At 42.9% G+C, this 26,092-nt stretch overlaps 1 protein-coding gene across 1 annotated transcript in view; it reads right to left on the bottom strand.

Annotated features, from left to right (window-relative positions):
- Window positions 1-26,092, bottom strand: part of LOC128850195 (amyloid-beta A4 precursor protein-binding family A member 1-like) — an 86,530-nt gene that overhangs the window by 16,319 nt on the left and 44,119 nt on the right. Inside the window, 5 exon segments of the mRNA XM_054053182.1 lie at window positions 593-679; window positions 4,366-4,398; window positions 8,323-8,468; window positions 12,837-12,876; window positions 14,683-14,781. Coding sequence (XP_053909157.1) covers window positions 593-679; window positions 4,366-4,398; window positions 8,323-8,468; window positions 12,837-12,876; window positions 14,683-14,781 — 405 coding nt within the window.

The following is a 26,092-nucleotide window of genomic DNA, read 5'->3' as shown; positions in this document are numbered from 1 at the left end:
CACATTTTATAGAGAGATTAATGGCAGTATGACACCATTATTAAATAAATATCTACAAAAAGGAAAAAAGTCTCCTGTTTGAAAGGAGGTGCCAAGAAGAACCAACAGACTCACTTTAAAAAAAAAAAAAAACCAACAAAAACAAAACACAACAAAAAAAAGCACAGTTTGAAAATGAAAGTTACAGTGGAAAAGAACACAAAGACTTCGGTATCTTGGCCTGAACACATACAACATGCGGAGGACTAAGGACTTCAAATTAGTTATCACAACTTTAGGCTTGTCTGAGGACAATTGGTACTTGTCATATTATGGTACTAGGCTGACTTAGAATGCTGTATAATGTGAAAAAAGCTTCTTATCTTTTGGGCTGACTGCAATTAGCATACCTGCCAAATCAGTCAGACAACTCTGATTAATTCCATGTGTGACATGGTTCTTGAGCATAGATTTCTGTCCAGGAAGTCTTGGAGGGAACTATAAGAGTTCCCTGAAAGTCAAATTTTGGCAGGTAGATGAAGGTCTGTTTCGAAGGACTATCATTTTAACACTGACAAGGCCTGACCTGGCAAAGATGTTCCTTTGTCCATACCTGTGTGTCTGCATTCAATACTTTTATTCTCTGCATAGAAATGAAGAGGTCCACTTCAGTCACAGATCGAGATTCACCTTCTGGAGCCTGCAAATAAATGGAATAGTATCAATAGCATTATGTAAGAACCTTAATAATTATATTAGATCACAAACAAGACACAGTCTCCAGAATAGCAATTCATAGAATCATAAAATCATAGAATAGTTTGGGTTGGAAGGGACCTTAAAGATCATCTAGTTCCAACTCCCCTGCCATGGGCAGGGACATCCCTCTAGATCAGGCTGCCCAAGACCCCATCCAACCTGGCCTTGAACACCTTCAGGGATGGGGCAGCCGCAACTTCCCTTGGCAACCTGTTCCAGTGTCTCACCACTTTCATGTTGAAGAAATTCTTCCTAATGTCCAGTCTAAATCTGCCCCTCTCCAGTTTGTACCCATTCCCCCTTGTCTTATTACCACAAGCCTTTACGAATAGTCCCTCTCCATCTTTCCTGTAGGCCCCCTTCAGGTACTGCAAGGTCGCTATAAGATCCCCCCTGAACCTTCTCTTGTCCAGGCTGAACAGGCCCAACTCTCTGAGCCTGTCCTCGTATGGGAGGTGCTCCAGCCCTCCGATCATCTTTGTAGCCCTCCTCTGGACCCGTTCCAACAGCTCCATATTCTTCTTATGTTGAGGATTCCAGAACTGGACGCAGTATTCCACATGAGGTCTCACAAGAGAGGAATAGAGGGGCAGAATCGCCTCCCTCGACCTGCTGGCCACGCTTCTTTTGATGCAGCCCAGGATATGGTTGGCCTTCTGGGCTCTGAGCACACATTGCTGGCTCATGTCGAGCTTCTCATCCAGCACCCCCAAGTCCTTCTCTGCAGGGCTGCTTTCAATCACATCATCCCCCATTGTGTACTGAAAACTGGGATTGCCCCGACCCAGGTGTAGGGCCTTGCACTTGGCCTTGTTGAACCTCATGAGGTTCTCACAGGCCCACTTCTCCAGCCTGTCCAGGTTCCTCTGGATGACATCCCGTCCTTCCAATGTGGCAACTACACCACTCAGCTTGGTGTCATCTGCAAACTTGCTGAGAGTGCACTCAATCTTACTGTCAATATCATTGATAAAGATATTGAACAGCATCGGTCTCAGTAAGGACCCTTGAGGGACACCACTTGTCACAGATCTCCATCTGGACCTTGAGCCATTGACCACTACTCTTTGAATACGACCATCCAACCAGTTTCTTATCCATCATACTGTCCACCCATCAAATCCATTTCTCTCCAATTTAGAGAGAAGGAGGTTGTGGGGGACAGCATCAAAGGCTTTACAGAAGTCCAGATGATCACATCCGTTGGTTTACCCACGTTCACTGCTGCGGTTACGTCATCATATAAAGCCACTAAGTTGGTCATACAGGATTTGCCCCTGGTGAAGCCATGCTGGCTGCCATTAATCACCTCTCTGTACTCCATGTCCTTTAGCATAGCTTCAACACAAAGTATTAGATTCCAGAAGCTATAAATAAATAAAAAGATAAGGAAATCCTGTATTAGATACGAAAGTAGGTAGGATGTAATTTGTAAATTTTTTAATCCCATGAAAATCACTCTGACCTCCCTGCCCATACAGGGGCTTAACAACAGTGACTTCTCAGAATAATGGAATTGTGTACCACAGGTGCAGTTTTAAATAATTTATAGTACAGTTCTGGCAAGAGTGTCTTCACAGTCATACAACATACTGCTAGTAGGCTAACTCCCTCCAGAAGCTGTACCTTTGTGAATAAAAAGCAAATGTTCACAGTTTTAAGTGCCTATAAATAAATCTGATAACTCTTTAAGAACTTGCACTTATTAGAAAAGACGGGACAGAAAGGAGAGGTGGTGGAGTTGCTCTTTATGTGAGGGAGTAACTGGAATGTATCGAGCTCTGCCTAGGAGTGGATGAGGAACGAGTCGAGAGCTTATGGGTAAGAATTAAGGGGCAGGCCAATAAGGGTGACGCTGTTGTGGGTGTCTGCAACAGGCCATCTGATCAGGAAGAGGAAGTCGATGAGGCCTTCTAAAGAGAGCTGGAAGTAGCCTCACAATCACAGGCCCTGGTTCTCATGAGGGACATCAACCACACAGATATCTGCTGGAAAGACAACACAGCTAGCCACACACAGTCCAAGAGATTCCGACAGAGCATGGATGATAACTTTTTAACACAGGAGGGTGAGGAGCCAATGAGAAGAGAAGTGCTGCTGGACCTTGTACTAACAAACAAAGGAGGTCTGGTTGGGGATGTGAAAGTTGGGGACAACCTTGGCTGCAGTGACCATGAGTTGGTGGAGTTCAGGATCCTGCATGGGAGAAGCAGGGCAATAAGCAGGATTACAACCCTACATTTCAGGAGAGCTAACTTTAGCCTCTCCAAAGACCTACTTGGAGGAATCCCATGGGAGAGGGCTCTAGAAGGTAGAGGGGTCCAAGAGAGCTGGGTAATCTTCAAGCACCTCTTCCTTCAAGATCAGAATCGATGCATCCCTAGGAGTAGAAATCAAGCATAAGAGGCAGGAGACCTGCATGGATGAGCAAGGAGCTTCTGAAAAAACTCAAATGGAAGAAGGAAGTTTACAGAATGTGGAAAAAGAGATTGGTCACTTGGGAGGAATATAGGAACGCTGTCAGAATATGCAGGGATGCAACGAGGAGGGCTAAGGCCCACTTGGAATTAAATCTGGCAAAGGATGACAAAGATAACAAGAAAGGCTTCTTTAAGTGCATCAGTAGCAAAAGGAAGACTAGGGAAAATGTGGGCCCGCTGCTGAATGAGGTGGGTGCCCTCATGATGGAGGATACAGAGAAGGCAGAGTTACTGAATGCCTTCTTTGCTTCGGTCTTTACTGCTAAGGCCGGCCCTCAGGAATCCCAGACCCTGGAGGAAAGAGAGGAAGTCTAGAGAAAGGAAGACTGTCCCTTGATCAAGGAGAGCCTGGAGAAAAGAAAACTGAGAGGGGATCTTATCAGTGCTTATAAATATCTAAAGGCCAGGTGTCAAGAGGATGGGGCCAGACTCTTTTCAATGGTGCCCAGTGACAAGACAAGGGGAATGAGTACAAACTGGTACACAAGAAGTTCCACCTGAACAATAAACTTCTTTACTGCGATTGTGATAGAGCACTGGAACAGGCTGCCCAGAGAGGTTGTGGAATCTCCTCTGGAGATATTCAAAACCCACTTGGACACATTCCTGTGAAATCTGCTCTAGGTGAACTTAGATGATCTCCAGACATCCCTTCCAACCACTATTGTTCTGTGATTCTGTGAACTCCATAATCATAACATATTACTAAAATAGGAGTCAGTCAGCATATAACTGTGTCCCTATACTTTTTCCCTTTATTTGACACAGCTGTGAATCAAGCAAAACACTCTCTATAGAGGAATAAAAAAGCACTTTTTTTTACTTTGCGAGTTTACAGAATAAAACCTTTAATGTATCAGTCCTATTTCTTTGGTATACATTTTTGTTAGCATCTATATCCCTTTGATAAGTCCAATCTTTATCCCGTTTCTTACACAAAATGGCTAATGATAATCAATGGCTCATGACAGCCAACCAGGCAACTGATTTCTGAGAAATGTTAACTGACATGGTAGATCAGAAATAAACCGAAAAAACCACGTTTTTGGATATAGAAATGAAAAACACATAATAAAAAGGCAAAAAAACCCAACAAAACAAACAAAAGAATAGACATAACATCAAGCTGATGGTGGTTGTACTATACCTTCTTCCTGCCTTTGAATAATTTCTGGGCCATCTGTTTAGCATGTAATAAACAGAGATGGAAAATAGTTGGAGAAGAACTTGCAAAGACTCTTAAGATAAACAGGAATCTATACACTAATGCCAGGGCTCAGTCTATTAGTTGTTCTAGATTAGTCTCTGCTCAGATTAATTTCTTCCTTTTCTTTTTGGTTTAAGAAAATAAAAGTTCCATCTTTAACAGTTTAAAAAAATGAAGAGAGATCTGAACCAGGAGAGTACATAAAAGGATTTTTCCCCATTTAAACATTACTCTGAATAAACAGTTTCCTCACTGACTGTCCAGGAGCCTTTCCTCATTTACAGCAGTACAAAATGAGAGTAGCTCCTCCAAAGTTAAGTCGACATAAGATGCAAGAAAAGAATCCCACACATTATTATACCAACTTTCTTGGATTTAAAGAATTTAAATACAGATTGCTTAATGGTCTCTCACACACATGGAATCATAAATCCCAAAGCATGTAATCTTTAATCCCAAACACAGAAATATGTTATATTTTCCTGAAAAAAAAATAGAAGTTATAGTTGACTGAACCCTTCTGCCCCCAACTACATTTCCTCCTATGCAAATACACCTATGCTTTTGGAGACCGAGTTTTTCTGTGACACCTTCATAAGGATATTTCTATACCATCCCATTCTTCCAATAATGGGGAAAATAATATATTCCATAAACACCTGAAGTTGTCTCTTAGCATGAAGCAATATTACTGTAACTCTGACTGCTTTATACCCAAAGGTATTTCTTCCTAATCCCATGAAAACATCTTATGTACTATTACTGTGAGAAGAACAGTGATTGAAAATAAGCATCATTGCTATTCTATTGCTTGAAGTTGGTTTAAATATAAACCCAAGGACTCTGAAGACCTGAAATTACGGATCTGCTTATTGAAGAAATGCAAGATTCAATCTACTGGCAGATATCCTTTTTACTCATAAGATGAACATCTCTTCTTGGATAGTGAGGGGGCTATTATGCCAAGACCTATAATGCTCAAAATCTTTTTTATGGTTAAAGAGGAAGCACACTTTTTAAAAAAATGTATTTATTCAAGAATTTATTGTTAGTATAACTGGATGATTCGTATTGCATTGCTATGTGCATCGTTCAATCTGTAACTTCTCACATTGCTATAATCAGTGGAATTGTGTTGTGCTATTCTTGGTGCAGAGAGCGTGAGAAAGTGTATCATAGTCGTATTATCAGTAGAATTGGGCTGTGCCAGGAGGGGGGGGAAATGAGCAGCTGAGACCAGAGATCCTGTATTTTTCACAGAGTATTGGAGAGTTTGGGCTTCTATGCCGATTGTCGTTGTGCTTAGCACTCTGTTTAAAGCTAAGCAATAGGAAAAGCGAGGGGGGGGGGGGAATGATGCCCCTTCTGAGATTCTCCCCTATAGTTCCTTAGCACTTGAGTGGGCTTCATTGGGAGGATGGTGCGAATATTGGAAAGAACAGGTAAAGAAGTTGTGAACCATTAGAAACTACCTAATGAAAAAAGGAAAGATAGTGAAAGATAGGGTGAGTGTGCGGGGGGGGGGCAACAGCAGGGATATATCTTGTTAAAGGCATTCCCCGTGTCCTGTGATGGCAGTGTTAACTCCCTTGAGCCATCTGCTGGCCTTCTAGGGGGTGCTGTTTTCAGAATTTAAGGATTTTGGGGCGCCTCTGAGCAAAAGCAAGTAGTGACTTCCTCTCTGCCCCCCACTGGGTGCATGTTTGGTCTGTTGTGCTGTTACCAGACACTCCTCTCCCCTTGGATCATATCTATCTTCTGCCATGGCCAGAGTTGGTGGCCTTGAAAGCTTATAGTGAGGATGGCTTAGCCCAGGGTTTTATTCAATAGTCCACTTCACCCCTTAGTTCCCCTGTATTTTTTTTAAAGAAGAAGGATGGAGACTTGAGGCCGTGTGTGGACTACTAGGGATGGGAAGGAAATTGTAATGGATATACCTTTAAATTGTTGTAAATCATATTACCCATCTTGAAAAGCATAGTCTATGGCAGCACATCACCCCTGAAAGAATTGAGTCAGACAACTGGATTCATTTTCCTAAATAACATCATAGGCACCCGGGACAAGGAGCATGGCATTGACTGAGTGTATCACATCCCCTATCGTGCCTCTGGGAAGACTGAACAATACAATGAACTATTAAAACCTATATTGAGAGCCATGGGTGCTGGGATAGTCAAGCACTAGGATGCAAATTTAACAGAAGCCATGTGGCTGGTTAACAGTAAAGGATCTGCCAGTCATTTTGGCCCTGCCCAATCGAACCCCCTGCACACTGTGGAAAGAGATAAGCCCCCCCCCTTGGAACATACAAGGAACTGGCTGGGAAAGACAGCATGGGTTACTCCTTTTGCTGAGGGACTCAAGTGCACTTTGTAGGTAATGCAGAAGGATGGGGAAATCCAATGTGTATCTCAAGGAGATTTAACCTTGGGGGAAAATAACCCATGATTTGAGCTGCATGATGCCATAGCTGTATGGAGAAGGATGAAGACTTGAGGCCATGTGTAGACTACTGGGGACTGAATAATATTACCATAAAGAACTGGTAGCCCTTGCCCCTCATTCCTGAGCTGTTTTGCAACTGGAGTATTTGCAGTGGGCATGCTGGTTTACTGAAATGGATCTGAGAGGGGCTTATAATCTTATTTATGTTTGTTGGGGTGACAAGTGGAAAACTGCCTGTGTTTGCAAGTACGGCCATTTTGAGTACTGTTTGATGCCTGTTGGCCTATGTAGTCCCTGCCACCTTTCAGAACTTGGTGAATGATGTCTTCTGTGACTTGTTGGATGGTTATGTCATTGCATATTTAAATGACATTTTAGTTTACTTGACCACGTGGGAGGAACATTTTGTTCATGTTTGGGAGGTTCTCTCCCACCTCTACTGTCATTGTCTTTATGCCAAGCTGGAGAAGTGTGCCTTCTTCCAACAGTGTATGAACATCTTAGGGTAGTCAATGGGCCCTGAGGCGTGAACATGGACATGAAGATGAACACTGTTCTTCATTTTCAGGCTCCCTCAGCGGTGTGTGATGTGCAGCGCTTTTTGAGCTTTGCCAATTTTTATCAGTGTTTTATTCGGAATTTTGCTCAAAAGGTTGCTCTTCTCAAAGCACTGACTTGTAAGTGTGTCCCTTTTTAGCAGATGCCTGAGGTTCAGGGGGCCTTTGATGACTTGAAGCAGGTATTTACAATAGACCAGGTTTTGGTCCACCCAGATACCAATCATCCTTTTGTATTTGAAGTGGTTGCTTCCACCCGTGCCATTGGAGTGGTACTTTCTCAGCATGGTCCATCAGATGGACAGCTTCATCCTTGTGCCTATTTCTTCTGCCAGATGATTTTCTGCAGAGAGGAATTATGATATCTGGGAGAGTTGTTGGCTATACATGAGGTATTTACTGAGTGGAGGCATCTTCTTGTGGGTCCTGCCGAGTCCGTTTTTGGTACTGACTGACAATTGAAATCTAGAATGTTTTAGGAACCTGAAGTGCTTCTCTCCCCAGTTGACTTGTTGGGCAACTTTTCCCTCAGTTTCTGCAGTTGTGGAGAGCTAATAAAACTGGCTAGCAGGCAGAGCTCAGCCTCTCTGAGCTATTACTTGTCTAGAGCCTTTGAATCATATGTCTTTGCCTCTCATTTTTGGCCTGCCCTGACAATTATAGATTTTTGGCTAAGAGAACAGAGCCAAGGTTATACTGTACAAATTAGAATTATCTGGAACTTTGTTCCAAAAAGCAGCATTAAATAAGTGATTTATCTTGCAAAAAGAGAGATTAGTCACTTAATGTTTCTGAAACCACAGATAACACAACATGAGAATGCTTCAGTGTACAAGTTCATGTCTGCAGCTTTAAAACACCAACTTGAGAAACAGCAAGAGTCGTCCCTCACCTTGATTCTGCTGACAGCCTCCTGTGCCTGCATCATTCTCACATTCTTGGAGGGAGTTTTGTCAGAAAGCAGTTGAGTGGAGCCAAGGCAATTGGCAGCAAAAATTATTCCATCAATCAAGTCTTCAGGATCACAAGGTCCAGGAACTACAAATACAGGGAGGAAAAATCACATTAAAACATGGTAAAAAAATTATAATATTCTGACTACTTGAGCCTGTACCTAAGAGCTGTAAATGCTCCTCTGAACTACTTCACTTTAGCATGATGGCATGACAACCAATACTTTTAATCAATGCATACAAAACACTGAGCATGTCTTCTCAACATCTCTCTAGCGGAAACTGATTGCTAATTCAATTTCTCACAATAGATCATTCTCCTGTAAGGCAGGGTTCACTCTAGAGCAAAATATCCTCTTTAGTTTTGTTCGTACATAGAAACAAGAACACTTAAATTGTTCTTGCAGCACTTTGAACAGGTAGTGGAATCTCCTCACGTGTGCTTTACAGTTATGATACACACACGTACACTCTCCTCCCATAATAGAAGAGAACAATATTATGAAAAACACACTCCTTCACAACAAGGGAGAGGTGTTAAACAAAAAGATTTTGAAGGTAAATATACAGAGGAGGACTCTTGTGTTTGGAAAAAGCTACTGTTCTAGCACTGCAAGATACTTAACAACTTCAGCTCTCATCAGTTTCTGTGTAAAGTTAAAAGTCAATGATGTATTTATCACCTCACAAGTCAGTACAAAGAAACATGTATAATACATGAGTTTTCAGGTGTTTGAGGATTATATCTGCAGAAGACAGGGCTTTTCTCTATATATGTTAAAATTGTCTGCTCTGAGAAAAAGGAATATTTATTCAAGAAGCTTCTTGTTTTGCTACAAGTAAGAAAAAAAATGTTCAAGGACAGTAAAAATTAGTTAGGCTGAGATTTAAGAGGTGCCAAAGTCAGACTAGCTGGTGACAAAAATGCCAATTTTCTTCTAATTCATCAAATATAATATTAAAAAAGACTGAAAACTTTACCTGCAAAAGAATGGGCAATTATTAATTTAATAAAAAAATTAGTAGCTAGAGCTAATTCTTAATCATGCTCATAATATATACACAGATATGAGTATATACACAAACTTTATCATGAAGCTTTCCCAATTTATTTCTTTATAGATCATTTTGAGGTACCTTGAGTGTGCTCAGTCTGTTCAGATACTACAAAAATGGATACCCAAAAAATGAAAGTAATTATGGTCACAGGTCACTTTCAAGAATGAATCCCAAAGGAATGGAATTTCTATTGTTAGGGCTGCAGGCAAATGAGTGGGCCACTGATTAGACTGTGGCCCAAGGTTTGGCCAATTGAACAGGATGTGGAAAACCACTGGCCGCAACTAGAGAAATTGCTGGACGTGACAAGTAACAGAGTGAGAAGCTGCCAAAAGCCACAGGCAGTGCCATGAGGAATGGCTGGATTGCACTGTTGCTTAAGGAGGAGCTAGATGACAATTCACAGACACCTGACAGGGAGCATTGGGGGCCTTTGGAGGGGGTGGGACCTTGCAAATTCAACAGTGCTTGGGTAACTGTAGCATATAAGGCTGAGAGTGTCTAGGGACTGGTATCAGAAATACCAAATTTGGGTATGGATGTAGCAAAACAAACCAGTGGGAGAAAACTAATTAGAAGCGAATTGTTTATTTGGGAGGAGACCAGGATGGAGAATGGGAGGGATCAAAGTAGATGGGAGGGGGAAGTAGAAGCATGGGAAGATGGAGAAAGAGAGGGATAGAAGAGGCTGGTCACATGCAAGCAGCTTGTTTGACTGAGCTTTGTGCCTGATCATTGCAGTCTGTCCTGTCTTCTTATTAAATCCTTTTTCTTAATTCATTTTTCTGTGTGCTCTGTTCTATGTGAGTGCTGCAAGATCTAAGTGCCAGCAACTGGAGAAGGGGCCACAAGTCACAGGGCCCATAGGTCTAGGTGCTAGTAACTGGAGGAATCAGGTTGCATTTCTATCTCCCTAATGAATATTAACACTCTGTGTGTATGTGTGTGTGTGTATATGTGTGTGTGTGTAATTTGCTTGATCAGTCACTGCAGTCTAAATGAGGACAATGAACAAAACCTGTTGTTCTGACCATAAGACACATTTCAAACCTGCTTCCATTATCAAGATGATGGGTGTGTGTGGGTGTGTGTGTGTGAGATTGGGATGCTTTCCTTGTCTATCAGGGGAACACCCAGATGGGATAGAGCAAACATCCTGATATTTGTGTTAGTGCTATTCCAGGCCTGACAGCATCAACATCTTACCAACCACTTCCAACCAACCACATAGCGTCTAGAAGTGCTACATATTGGCATATGGTCTCAAGCACTGAACTATACAGTATTTTAATTGTTGATATTTATTATTCTGTGCATAAAGACCTTTTCAGCACTTCCATTACACACACTTTATAGAACAGTTCTTGATCAAAACACAAAATCTTAAACATAGGGCAAAATAAGTATAGGGAAGACAGGAAGAATATTCAAGAGGAACATGTTTTATTTTTATGAGATCTGAACACACCTGCAGAACAACAGTATTGTTCTTCACAATTACCTACATAAAAATAGTGCGTTCAATGTTTTAAGCAAGTGTCCGTTGGATCAATAACTCAAAGAACGGTAAGAGATATTTTATTTGCTAGGAGGCAGGGACACACCTTAAGATGGTCCGTGACACAGAGAGGGTTGTCTATCAGAGAGAGATCCTTCATTGGTTTGAGTTTCTAAACTTCAGCTAGTTTTGAAGCAAGCTATGCAATTTACACCACTTCATCTGGTCATAGGTTCTAAAATATACAACATACACTTTTAAAGACTAAACCAATGCCAAAATTTACAGTCTAAAGACACAACACTGTAAAGCAATCAAGGAATTCAAATACATTCCAAATTAAATATCATAGAATCATACAATCATAGAATAGTTTGGGTTGGAAGGGACCTTAAAGATCATCTAGTTCCAACTCCCCTGCCATGGGCAGGGACATCCCACTAGATCAGACTGCCCAAGGCCCCATCCAACCTGGCCTTGAACACCTTCAGGGATAGGGCAGCCACAACTTCCCTAGGCAACCTGTTCCAGTGCCTCACCATTCTCATCGTGAAGAAATTCTTCCTTATGTCTAGTCTAAATCTGCCCCTCTCCAGTTTATAGCCATTGCCCCTAGTCTTATCACCACAAGCCTTTGTAAAAAGTCCCTCCCCAGCTTTCTTGTAGTACCTCTTAAGGTACCGGAAGGTCAATATAAGATCTCCTCTGAGCCTTCTCTTCTCCAGGCTGAACAAGCCCAACTCTCTCAGCCTGTCCTCATCCTCTGGATGCATCTCATCAGGTCCCATAGTCTTCTAAGTGTTCAGGTGGTCACGAATCTGATCCTCCTCTATAGTGGGAGGGGCTTTAACCCCTGGTCATCATCTTGTTGTCCTATGACCCAGGAGGGGTGAGGAGAGCGGTTGTCAATGAAAATCGAGGCAAAAAGTTGTTAAGTACCTCAGCCTTCTCCTCGTTTGTTCATATGAGGTCACTGTTTTCAACTGTATATGACATTAGCTTTTTACTCTTCCCCTTTCTATAAAGCATATGAGTTATTTAATCAGAGGATAAGTATCTGAAAATTGGTGCAAGTTTCCTCCAACTTGCTGCCAATTAAAGTTCAGTTTTGTGGAGATTTTGACTGTTTTGTCTAACCTCTATTCGTTATTGGACAACTAATTGCTCTCTACTGTAGAAACATTTTATATTAACGAAGGCCACGATGCCCTTGAAGGACCATGAACAGTGCAGTAAGAGGAAACAATGGATAGCAACAGTAAGCTATGGCTGTATACCCAGAAGCTGAGAGGGAGGTGTAAGCTAGAAAAGTAGAAATCATGATCACTTAGGGGAAAAGCATGTAAAATATGCAAAGCTAATTAACCAAGTAAGCATTTGATCTAGGCGCATGGACAGTAGCAACTAACCAATAGTAGTATAAACTTATACGCGTGAACAGTTGTTTGTAACCAATCAAATGATGCCAAGTTTTAGATGCAACATAACATTGTGTATATAAGGAGCTCACTATGAGCAATAAAGGTCTCCATTTATCACCTCGATGGAGTCCGTCTCGTCATTCATTCCTGCACTCTACACACACATTCACATGCATTACAAATTCCGCAGTGTTTTTTTTTAATCAGTGATTTAAATGATATTGATGCAATCCAGTAGAAAGGTGGCAGGAGCCATCAAGAAAATGTAACAGAATGAGAAAGATATTTTACTCAACTTCCAAAAACACCTATTATGGTTTAATTCAAGTTCCAGGTTGGACATAGTTTAATATAAAACAGTTCATCCAACCTTAGTAAGTTTTATGTTCTGCACATGAAAATAAAGTTCTATACATTAAAACATTGGAGTTTTTCATATAATGAAAAAAAAAATAAGTTATGAAATATATCTTACCTTCAACATATGTTGGGAATGAAGCCAAGCTTTTTCTGGCCTGTAATCAAGATAAATAGGATTTCAAACAGAACAAAATAAGCTTAAATGTACATTAAAAATTCCTCCATAAAAATGAAATGAGAGTAATAGATATTAGCAAAAGACTGTGAGAGTTTATTAGGAAAATATTTACTTTTAAATTAAAAGTCTGACCAGTTATTAGAGGGTTATTACCCCTAAATATGGTATATTCTACCAAGTAGGCAACATACTACATTACTTTGAATTAGCTCTTGGTGTTTGGCCGCATGCTTCCTGACTACTAATTAGTGCTGTGCTCTCTTTAACAAATAGAAATACAGGAAATTACATAATCTCTCAAAGACATTTTCCAAATAAAGACATTTTCCAAATAAATACATTTGGAGATGTTTAAAAAAGGACCAATAATATTATTATTCATGACAAAAAAGCATTGACCTGCTCTGTTAATTATGAACTAAATTTAATTACTTATTAAGATTTTTCTTGACAGGCTATGTAGCCACCTATATCTGCTGGAGTAAATGCATATAGTAACAGTCCTACACTGATTATGTTTATGCTGTAGCAAGCACAGAAGTACATATAAATGTGCATGATTTAGACAATGAAAACTGCAAGCAAGTAATTTATTCCTTGTTTGTTTAGTCAAGTAAATAAACAAGTAAAGTCTCACTTTCATGAAAGGTGGACTAAGAAAAAAACCCCAAAATGTAATGGGTGGCATTTTGTTAATTTTTTTCCTTTGAGTAAGATTAATGATATCTAACAGCCTTTAGAGTTGTCACAAAGTAACTACATCTGTAAACTGAATAAAGCCAGAGGCTTTAGCAAGCTAAAGAATATTGTAGATGAAATCATAATGACACAATGTTGAAGGCTTTGGTGCAGGATAAATTAGGGACAAAATTCCTAAGTCTTCTGAAAGCTTCCATCCCCTTCTAAATGCAAGCATAGACTTAAATTAATATATATACACAGGCTACAAGCTTCTCCCTCCCAGATGATAAAGAAGAAAAAATGAAAGAATAAACTAAGACTTGTTTAAATTTCAACAAATATTTCTGGTTACAGTAGATTGGTTTATTCATTTGTAGAAGATATCACGTTGTTAGCTGATAGCTAAGCACAAGTTATCTATCAGCAACTGCATCTATTTGCTTACAGAGCTCTGTTAGCAAAACTAACATTGAAGTTTGAAAAAAAAAAATTATCATATCAGTGAGATGAGAGGTATTTCTCATCTCAGTGGAACTAACGCATTGTGGAAACCTGCCAGGTACAGGCCTTGCTTTCAAGGAGCCCATAGTCAGGACTCCTAGATTCTAGTTCCAGTTCTGCCGGTGAATCATTGGCAGGCTATTGACAAATCACTTACTTGTTCCTGTGGGTCAGTTTGCCCATCGATAAGATAGTAGGCAGCATTGAATTATTACATTCGAAGGGCCTATTCACCTGGCTGAGAAATGTTTTTGTTTATAGCAAGATATTCTGCAGAGATAAGAAAGAGGGCTAGCTCCTCTTGCCCTGAATACAGATGACATTGGCAGCTGTTCCTCAATAACCCAACACCCTCTAGCCTGTTAAACAAGTGTTATTGTGGCCAGAGTAAGGAGTGCCGTCTCGCAAATGGTCTTAGATACAGTATATTATGCATTCAGTCAGACAGTGAGGCAAGCACAAAGGAAAAATATCAAATAATTTTTTTCTTTTTGTTGCTGTTTTGGTACAAGAGAGGAGATTACACATGTACAAAGACGTAAAAAAAAATAGAAAGGCATAAACAATACAGACAAGATGGCTTTTAAAAAGATTGCACTACCTCTTTATTAGTGGAGGTCTCTGCTGTACTGCAGACATCCTGATGATGTTGCCTATTTGGTTCAGCACCCCAGGGTGAAGAGGAATCAGGAGACAGAGACTAGACATTGTAAGAAAACAAAATTACATAGTTTGAGTGACCAATGTAGAAATATCTCTGGTTTGGCAGTGGGAATAAGAAATGAGGAAAATGCTAAAACATGACAAACACTTTCTGAAGTGTTATAGCCCTTCCTTTTCATTGCAATAATCACATACAGTCCTACTGCAATGACAGTTAAATTGTCACAGAAAATTTTTTTCTTTGTCAATAATCCATTAAATTAAACATGCTGAAAAATTAATAGCTGCCCTCAGTGGTAGACAACTGTGGTGGGTTGACCTTGGCCAGCTACCACACACCCACCCAGCCACTCACTCCCCCTTCTCTACAGAACAGGGGGAGAAAATATGATGGTGTCCTGATTTAGTCTCCCTGCATCTGGCCTGGTCAGCAACTAAAATGGGCAGTTGTAGCCCCAGTTTCCCCCTCCCCAGGGAAAGGAAAATGAAGGAGAGAGACTTGTGGGTTGGAAACTAAAACAGCTTTAATGAAACAATAGCAATAAAAGGAAAACAATAATATTAATAATAAAATAATAAAATATATACAAATATACAAAACTAAATCAAACTCCCCTGATGACTATAAGTCACCATTGATGCTGCGGGGCAGGCATGGGGAATGTCCTGGACTGGACTCAGTGGCAGAGAGGAGTTGAACTCATTAACTGGATTCAGGAACTCACGGATAAGGATCAGGAACAGACAGATGGATGAGGTCCTCACTGGACACCAGCCATCAAAGAAGAGGGCTTGACCCTCAGCTTTATACTGAGTATGACGTATATGGGATGGAATACTTCATTGGTCAGTTTGGGGTCACCTGTCCTGTCCACCACTCCCTGCAGGTGTGACTCTTTATAGCCTTTGATTTCCAGCATTTCTCCAACTCCAGGATGATCTTGGCTTCTATAGGAATAAGTATAAGCAATGGGCTTTCTTCATACCATTCATCTCATTAATTGTTAATAACTATAAATTTTAAGTGTTATCACTTCTAGAGACAGACACTGTCTGGAAAACATGCAGTTAACTTTCAGAAAATGAAGTTACTTGGATGAGACTTAGCTGAAAAGTTAGAAAATCAGTTCTGCTTTAGCTCAAACCGGAACAGATGGGAAATCTTACGGGTAAAATTAAAGACATGAAGATCACTTCCAATTACTGTCATGGGTAAAACAGACTTAACTTGAGGAAAATTCCTTTAATTTTTAACAGTTAAAATAGATTTTGATGGTGAGAAACAAAGACAATTTAAAATAACACTTTCTCTCCATCTCTTTTTCCAAGGCTCACTTTCAGTCCTTCATTCCTGACTCCTCTGCCTCCCCACATTCAAAGCAATGCATGGGGGATGGGAAATGGGAGATTAAGGTCAGTCTGTAACAGTTCCTCTACGCCACTCCTTTCTTCTCACATTTTTCCTATGCCCCAGCACAGGTCCTTTCCACAAGCTGCAGTTCCTGTCAGTAAAAATCTGCTCTAATGGGGGTTTTCCACAAGCCGCAGTTCCTTCAGGAAATATCCACCTGCTCCGGTATGGGGTCCTCCACAAGCCCCAGTGTGAATATCTGTTCCGGCGTGGTCTCTTCCACAGGCTGCAGGGGAATATCTGCTCTGGTACATGGAGAAACTCCTCCTCCTCCTTCTTCTCTAACCTTGGTCTTCATACTACTGTTTCTCACTTTTCCCCCTCTTTCAGACTATTTCCCCTATTCATTGACTGTCACAAAGAATGTTCTTCTCTGTTCTAACTATAAAACCTCCATCAGATATCATATACTTGGGAAAATCACATTAGGAAAAGAAAGTGAACAGCACAGAAAACTAGTATCATGAATTTTCTATCTCTGTGTGATCCACCAGAAAATATCTTGGTAAGCTGCTATGAGAAATGCTATCATACTAATAGAAGATTCCTATGGAATGCTGCTAATAATAAAGAGCTACAGCTAGGTATCTAAAGTCAAAAGTAGTAAGTACTTTAGTGCAAATATGATACAAAAATACAGCATGTAAAAACAGTGTAAAGGTTTGACCCAGCAAGTGTTTAAAAAACAGATCTTTAGGAGATGCAGCAGTGCAGATGTCACAAGGTGAACCCTCAGATTAAGCTTTACTATTCAGTTATGCACAGTGGGATTTTTTTAGCCCAGCAACCCTGAAATGCTAGTCTCCTTCAACACAGGAATCTTGGTCCTTGCTTTGCCAGATCAGTATAGTTTGTCACTAACAGTAAAAATTGAATACTATCCTAGCTTCATAAGCAAATTTTAAATCCCTTCTTTAAGCCAGCTAGTGTTATAACACTGTAACATGACTATATTTCTGCTTTGAGATGGCAGCAGCAATAACCCAGAAGCAAATTCTTGATGGCATTCCCACCTCTGCCTATATCTTGAACTCTAACAAATATTATGCTATGAAATCTAATTTCCACTGCTTTTGCTTCACAAACACACAACAAAATACTCAAGCTCCTTCCTCCTTTTCCTCATTTATTGAAAAGGTATCTTGTATGTTTACTAATAAGAAATTCCAGAATTGCATTTAACTGATAGAGGCTATCAAAGATTTAGAAAGCAATTCTTTATACAGATGCATTCTAAGTAAACAGCATTCCTTGCTTCTATTGGGCAGTACGAAGCCCAAGGGGGATTAAAAGAGATTTTAGGGCCTTGGGATGGCTAGTGAGGAAATCTGGGGCCCAAGGGATTTTTTCTTCCCTCCTTCCAGTTATGGGTGGTGACATTGTAAGGCTTTGGCTTTTTTGACGAGATGGCCTACACAGCACCAGGACTACAGGTATCGGATGGGAGCCACCTTTCTCAAAGGGGGAGGAGAGTCTTTGCCCAGGAGCTTGCAGGGCTTGTAGATAGGGCTCTAAATTAGATGTGAAGGGGGAGAGGGATAACATCAGGCTAGCCTGTAACAGGTGGTGGGAGGACAGGTGTCACAGAGGATACTTCTCTAAAACACCTTATAGGTAATAAAGGGTCTGCTAGGAAGTTGATGCACCCAACAGCCCAGCTGAAGTGTCTCTACAGAAACGCATGAAGCTTGGGCAACAAGCAGAAGGAGCTGGAAGCTACCGTACTACTAGAAATCTATTATCTAGTTGCCATCACGGAAACTTGGTGGGATGAATCCCATGACTGGAGTGTGGCCATTGACGGCTACAGGATATTCAGAAGGGACAGACCGGGTAGGAAGGGTGGAGGCATTGCCCTCTATCTCAGGAAAGGGATAGAAAGTGAAGAGCTGTCATTGAAGAGTAGCCACGAACAGGTTGAAAGCATGTGGGTCAGAATAAAAGAAAGAGGAACCAACGTGAACTTTGTGGTTGGTATATAATGCAGGCCACCCGATCAAGGAGAAGTTCAGTGGGTAAGAAACTGGTTGGATGGTCATATTCAGAGAGTAGTGGTCAATGGCTGTAAGTCCAGATGGAGATCCATGACGAGTGGTGTCCCTCAGGGGTCCGTACTGAGACCAGTGCTGTTTAATATCTTCATCAATGATATAGACAGCGAGATTGAGTGCACCCTCAGCAAGTTTGCAGATGGCATGAAGCTGAGTGTTGCAGTTACCACACCAGAAGGATGGGATGTCATGCAGAGGGACCTGGACAGACTGGAGAAGTGGGCCTCTGAGAACCTCATGAGGTTCAACAAGGCCAAGTGCAAGGTCCTACACCTGGGTTGGGGCAATCCCAGTTTTCAGTACACGATGGGGGATGATGTGATTGAAAGCAGCCCTGCAGAGAAGGACTTGGGGGTGCTGGATGAGAAACTCAACATGAGCTGGCAATGGGAGTTCACAGCCCAGAAGGACAGCCGTATCCTGGGCTGCATCAAAAGAAGCATGGCCAGCAGGTCGAGGGAGACGATTCTGCCCCTCTATTCCTCTCTTGTGAGACCTCATGTGGAATACTGCATCCAGTTCTGGAATCCTCAACATAAGAAGAATATGGAACTGTTGGAACGGGTCCAGAGGAGGGCTACAAAGATGATCGGAGGGCTGGAGCACCTCCCATACGAGGACAGGCTCAGAGAGTTGGGCCTGTTCAGCCTGGAGAAGAGAAGGCTCAGAAGAGATCTTATAGCGACCTTGCAGTACCTGAAGGGGGCCTACAGGAAAGATGGAGAGGGACTATTCATAAAGGCTTGTGGTAATAAGACAAGGGGGAATGGGTACAAACTGGAGAGGGGTAGATTTAGACTGGACATTAGGAAGAATTTCTTCAACATGAAAGTGGTGAGACACTGGAACAGGTTGCCAAGGGAAGTTGCGGCTGCCCCATCCCTGGAGGTGTTCAAGGCCAGGTTGGATGGGGTCTTAGGCAGCCTGATCTAGAGGGATGTCCCTGCCCATGACAGGGGGGTTGGAACAGGATGATCTTTAAGGTCCCTTCCAACACAAACTATTCCATGATTCTATGATTCTATGGGAGGGTGTAACGAGGACAAAGACAGAATCTTCTAGGCAGTGCCCAGTGACAGGACAAGAAGCAATGGACACAAACTGAAACACAGGAAATTCCACACTATTTTTTCTAAAATACACCATAAGGGTCATTGAACACTAGAACAGATGGCTGAGTTTGCATCCTTCGAGATATTCAAAACCCAACAGTAGAATATCCTGAGCAATCCACTCAAGCTGCCTCTGCTTTGAGCGAGGGGGTTGAATGAGACAACCTCCAGTGTCTCCTTTTAACTGATACTGTCCCTCATAGCATCTTTCTGGACAAGTTGTCCAACTGCAGAATGAGTGGGTTCACGGTGTGCTGGGTGAAAAACTGGTTGAAGGGCTGAATGGGTTGTAGTGAATGGGGCTACATCTGGCTCGAGGCCAGTCGCCAGCACTGTTCCTCAGGGTTCAATTCTAGGGCCTGTTGTGTTCAAAATATTTACCAGTGTTCTGGATGCAGGAGCTGAATGCACTATTAGTAAGTCTGCTGATGGTACTGAACTAGGAGGTGCTGCTGACTCTCTCGAAGGACAAGAGGCCTTACAGAGGGATCTGGATAGATTGCAGAATTGGGCAGTCATCAGTGGCATGAAATTTAACAAGACCACATGCCAGATCCTGCATCTGTGATAGATTAACACAAGTACAGATTGGGAGAGGAGTGGCTGGAGAGCAGCCCTGCAGAAAGGTTGACAGCGGCTCAATAGGAGTCAGCAGTGCCCTGGCAGCCAAGAGGGCAAACTGCATCTTGGGGTACATCAAACACAGCATAACCAGCCAGTCAAAAGAGGAGATTATCCCTCTGTATTGAGTACTGGTGCAGCTTCACCTTGAGTGTTGTGTGCAGTTCTGAGCCCCACAATTTAAGAAGGATGTGAAGGTCCTTGAATGCGTCCAGAGGACAACAAAGCTGGTGAAAGGGCTGGAAGGCATGTCCTGTGAGGAGTAGCTGAGGAGTCTGGGTTTGTGTAGTTTGGAAAAAAATAAGGCTGAGGGGTCACCAAAATGCTCTTTACAGCTTCCTGAGGAGGGGAAGCGGAGAAGGAGGTATTGTTCTCTTCTCCCTGGGATCCAGTGACAGGATATATGGAATGGTTCAAAGCTCTGCCAAGAGAGGTTCAGAATGGACATTAGGAAATATTTCTTTACCAAGAGATTGGTCAAACCCTGGAACAGGCTTCCTAGAGAGGTGGTCAATGCCCCAAGCCTGTCAGTGTTTAAGGGCATTTGAACAATGCCCTTAATACCATGCCCTAACTTTTGGTCAGCCCTGAAGTGGTCAGGCAATTGGACTGTATGATTATTGTAGGTTCCTTCCAACTGAAAGATTCCATTCCATTCCATTCCATTCCATTCCATTCCATTCCATTCTTCTAGGATTCTATGCAAAGCAGGCACTTATGAGGCCATATCCAGTGATGGCAATGTCTTGCTTAAAAACGATTTCTAGTTAATAGAAGTTAGAAAAATAAGTAATCTGATAATTTTACTTGAGTTAGGATTTTTCTCAAGCTTCAAATACATTTAGCCCAAGGATACTAACATATCTTTCAATTTTCCTCAAATACATAAATATACAACTGCAACAGAAATGAGATGTCTGGAGTTCACTTATCCCCTCTGAAAGTATGCATCCTTAAATGAGATTGCACAAGGCACTTGTCAGTAAATACTTCACAATATTCAGTATTAAATAGATACTTGAATAGATTATTTATTCACAAAAATTTGTTACTTACTGTGCTTCCCCACACACACAATCTGACCTTTTCCTGTAACTCTGATCAAGTGATAACCACTATGGCATTTGTGATGGATGCATCTGGTCTGATGGTTGCTTCCAGCTCAAAGTGGATTCAGGGAAGACAGATAACACCACAATAGCCAAGGGCCCAATCTATGGTAATGCACACACCTGGCCACATTGCTGGTCAGTGTCCAACTCAAGCCAAATTTGGAAGAAAATGGCACTTGCAGTTGGTATGTAAATAGGACTATGAGTCAATCATCTTACTTCATAAATAGTGAGCAGCCTGAGAGCCCTTTGGGCTCTCTTGAAACAACAGTGGGCTGCACACCTCTCAAGGTTACTCCTCGAGGCTGAGAGAATCTAAACTCCTCTTTTAGTTTGAAACCATTACCCCTTGTCCTATTGCTACAGGCTTTGCTAAGAAATTTGTCCCCATCTTTCTTATAAGCCCCCTTTAAGTACTGAAAGGCCACAATAAGGTCTCTTCAGGGTATTCTCTTCTCAAGCTGAAAAACCCCAACTCTCTCAGCCCATCTTCACAGGGGATGTGTTCCAGGCATTTGATCATTTTTGTGGCTCGCTTTTGACCCACTCCAACAGGTCTATGTCCCTCCTGTGCTGAGGTCTCCAGAGCTGGACACAGTATTCTAGGTGTGGTCTCACGAGAGCAAAGTAGAGGGGCAGAATCACCTGCCTCGACTTGCTGGCCACACTTCTTTTGATGCAGCCCAGGATACGGCTGGCCTTCAGGGCTGCAAGTGCACATTGCTGGATCATGTCCATCTTCTCATCAAGCAGCACCCCCAAGTCCTTCTCTGCAGGGCTGCTCTCAATCCCTTCATCCCCCAGTCTTTACCGATACTGAGGGTTGCCCCGACCCAGGTGCAGGACCTTGCACTTGGCCTTGTTGAACCTTGTGCATTATTAAACAACACTGGTCCCAGTATGGACCCCTGAGGGACACCACTCATCACTGATCTCCATCTGGACATTGAGCCATTGACCACTACCCTCTGAATGCGACCATACAACCAATTTTTAATCCACTGAACTTCTCCATGTATCAAATACATCTCTCTGCAATTCAGAGAGAAGGATGTTTGGGGGACCATTTCAAAGGCCTTAAAAAATTCCAGATAAGTGATACCCATAGGTCTTCCTTTGTGAGTCCATCATAGAAGGCCACTAGGTTGGTGAGGCAGGACTTGCCCTTGGTGAAACCATGCTGGCTGTCTCGATTCACCTCCCTATCCTCCATGTGCCTTAGCATAGCTTCCAGGAGGATCTGTTCCATGATCTTTCCAGGCACAGAGGTGAGATCGACAGGTCAGTAGTTCCCAGGGTCCTCCTTTCTACCCTTTTTACAAATGAGTGCAGTGTTTCCCTTTTTCCAGTCACCAGGGACTTCCCCTGACTGCTATGACTTTTCAAATATCATGGAGAGTGTCTTGGTGACTACATCAGCCAATTCCCTCAGAACTCTGGGATGCATCTCATCCAATCTCATGGACATATATCGAGGTTCCTCAGGTGGTCACGAACTTGATCTTGTCTTACAGTGGGAGGGACTTTGTTGTCCCAGTCTGCGTCTTGCAGCCCATCCCCTCAAGAGGTATGGGAAGAGAGTTTGCCAGTGAAGACTGAGGCAAAAAAGTTGTTAAGTACTTCAGCCTTCTCCTCGTCTGTTGTTGCCAGCTTGGCAGTCTCGCTCATCAAGGCCGGTACACTCTTTGACCTTTCTTTTCTGACTTACATACCTGTAGAAGACCTTCTTGTTATTCTTTGCTTCCCTCGACAAGTTCCCCTCCAGTCATGCCTTGGCCTTCCTGACCCTATCCCTACACAACCGGGCAGTGTCCCTTTACTCTTCCCAGGATACCCGTCTGCTTCCACTGCCTGTGCAGTTCCTTCTTGCCCTTTAGTTTGAGCCACAGGTCTCACCTCAGCCATGCTGGTCTCTTCCCTTCCTTTCCTCATTTCTTGTGCTCTATGGAAAACATCCTTAAAGATCTGCCAGATCTGCTCTGCTCCCTTGTCCCTGAGGGCAGTTTCCCAGGAGGTCTTATCCAGTAACTCCTTGAAGAGATGGAAGTTTGCTTTCCTGAAATTCAGGGTCCTGACTTTGCTCACATTGGCGATCACAGGTCACGTATTGCATCTCCCCTTCTAGGGGTGTCTATAACCTGGCTTAAAATGTTGTCTTCAGTGCATTCCAGGAGTCTCCTGGATTGCCTACAGCTGGCCATGCTTCTTTTCCAGCAGATGTCCATGTGGTTGAAGTCCCCCAGCTGGACGAGACCCTGCAAGCATGATGCCTCCTGTAGCTGGAGTAAGAAGGCTTCATCAATTGCCTCCTCCTGATCAAGCAGCCTGTAGTAGACTCCATCCACTAGGTTCCCTTTGTTGCCTTGGTCTCTGACTTTCAGCCATAGGCTTTCAACATGCTCATGGCTATTCTTCAGAGACAGCTCTTCACATTCTATCCATTTCTTGATGTAGAGGGCAACTCCTCTGCCCCTCCTCCCTGGTCTGTCCCTTCTGAACAGCCTGTAGCCATCGATAGCCACACTCCAGTCATGGGATTCATCCCACCAAGTTTCAGTTATGGCAACAAGTTCATAACTTTTCAGCAGCATGGTGGCTTCCAGTTCTTCCTGCTTGTTGCCCAGGCTACATTGTCCTGTTTCTTATGAATATACAGGTGTCACAGTTTTGAAAACTCTTCCCCCACTCCTCCGTTTGTTAGTTTAAAGTAAAATTCACTAAGTCAGCCAATCTGCTAGCAAAGATTCTCCTGTCTCTTCTAGATAGGTGGATCCCATCTCTCCCCAATAGGCTGTATTCATCAAAGAATGCCTGGTGATTGTCTAAACCAAAGCCCTGGTGATGACACCAGCCATGAAGACAGGTATTGATCTGCATGATGCATTGACTTCTGCCTGACTAGCAAGACAGAGGAGATCACTTGGGCCCCAGGGCTCTGAAGTCCTGCTTGATCTTGCCCAGGCTATGCTTTACCATGTTATTAGTGCCTACATGGGAAAGAAGTGCATGTAAGCAGTTGTGGTGGTCTCTCTTGGACATCCCAGACCTTTGTTCCTGGCAAGCAGCAATCTTCCCATGACTGTATATCAGGCCAGCAGATGGGCGCCTCAGTGCCTCTCAGCAGACCATCACCCACTGCTAGCACTCACCACTTCCTTTTGTGGCTTTGAGTATGGCTTTTGGAGATTTTAGTATGTGCTGCTGATGCAGTTTTTCCCTGTGAATCTTGCTCATTGTCTTCATCCACTGCCAAAACTTCTTATTTGTTGCTGATTGGTACATATGAGGAAGGGGAGTGAAGTGACATCCTGTTCCCATGGGTCACCAGAAACCACAGCACCTCTTTCTTCAACGTGCTGTCTGTTCACTGTTGAACCTCTTTGCCTGGTGGTCCTTGGAGGTCAGTGTCACAGGGATCTAGTATTTCTTCTTGCAAAGGCTCAAACAATACTCTATTTCTTGTTCATCCTCCCTAATACAATAATGCCTGCTAACTTCCTCCTGCAGCTCTTCCGCTCTCTTTCTGAGTTTCTCCACCTGAGCACAACTTGTACAGGTGAAGCTTGCACCCTCCACCACCCAGGAGGTGGTGGGGGGGCAGTCTTTGCAGCTCTCCATCTGGACAGCAGCTTCCCTAATAGGAAGTCCTGTCTGGGAGTCTGCCTCCAGATATCCCAGGATAACCTGTCTAGGTAGCTGATCTCTGGCTGCTGCAGAGCACAGCCCTTGCCTAGTCCCTACCACCATGCTTCTGACAACCTCAAAGCACTGCCTAATAAAACCTTCTAATTCCCTGGAGACCTCAAGCTGCTGAGTATGCTTACACAGCCACCAGCTACCTGAGGTGATGTCAGGGCTGCAGTCTAAGCCAGAAGGTGAGCAGAGCAGGCAGCAGCTCGATAACTGGCAGAGCGCGCAGCCCTTCCTACACCCTGCCCCGCAAACTGCCGATACCACTCCCAACATACACCAGTCCCTGTTTGTATGCCCTGCCAGACATGTCTGCACATCTCCTGGATCACTGGCGCTGCCTAGAGGCCAATTATATGCAGTTTGAAATGGGCCGCGGGACAAGCCAGCACCGCCCAACTGTCATCAACTCCCTCTTGAGAGACCTGTTGCCTGCCGGTCTGTTTCTTCCCCACAAACAACCCAGGAGTGTTGAAGGCCCAGAAACTCTCCCAGACACACATAGTTAGTGGCTGCTAACATTGGCTTACCATGGTTTCAACCGGAGAAGAAATTACTTATATATGTAGGAATGCATACAAGAATTAGAACATAACAATCACTATGGGTTTATGATAGTTTTCCATGATAAAGAAAAAAAAAGTCAGGAAACTACTAGCAAGCTTTTCCACAGTTGAAACACTATGCTTCTAAATCTGTTACTACTTGCAGAATACTAATTATTTGGTTTGAGCATAGATGGAGCACCTCCCATATGAGGACAGGCTGAGAGAGTTGGGATTGTTCAACCCAGAGAAGAATCATAGAATCATAGAATCACTAGGTTGGAAGGGACCTACTGGGTCATCGAGTCCAACCATTCCTAACACTCCCTTAAACCATGTCCCTAAGCACTTCATCAACCTGTTCCTTAAACACCTCCAGGGAAGGTGACTCAACCACCTCCCTGGGCAGCCTGTTCCAGTGCCCAATGACTCTTTCTGTGAAGAATTTTTTTCTAATATCGAGCCTGAACCTCCCCTGGCGGAACTTCATGCCATTCCCCCTTGTCCTGTCACCTGACACTTGGGAGAAGAGGCCAGCTCCCTCCTCTCCACAACCTCCTTTCAGGTAGTTGTAGAGAGTAATAAGGTCTCCCCTCAGTCTCCTCTTCTCCAGGCTAAACAACCCCAGCTCTCTCAGACGCTCCTCATAAGATTTGTTCTCCAGCTCCAACACCAGCTTCATTGCTCTTCCCTGGACATGCTCCAGAGCCTCAACATCCTTCTTGTGATGAGGGGCCCAGAACTGAACACAGAATTCAAGGTGCAGTCTCACCAGTGCCGAGTACAGAGGGAGAATCACCTCCCTA

Source organism: Cuculus canorus, chromosome W (assembly GCF_017976375.1).
Source record: "Cuculus canorus isolate bCucCan1 chromosome W, bCucCan1.pri, whole genome shotgun sequence".
Lineage (NCBI taxonomy): Eukaryota > Metazoa > Chordata > Aves > Cuculiformes > Cuculidae > Cuculus > Cuculus canorus.
This window is presented reverse-complemented; position numbering and strand designations above follow the sequence as displayed.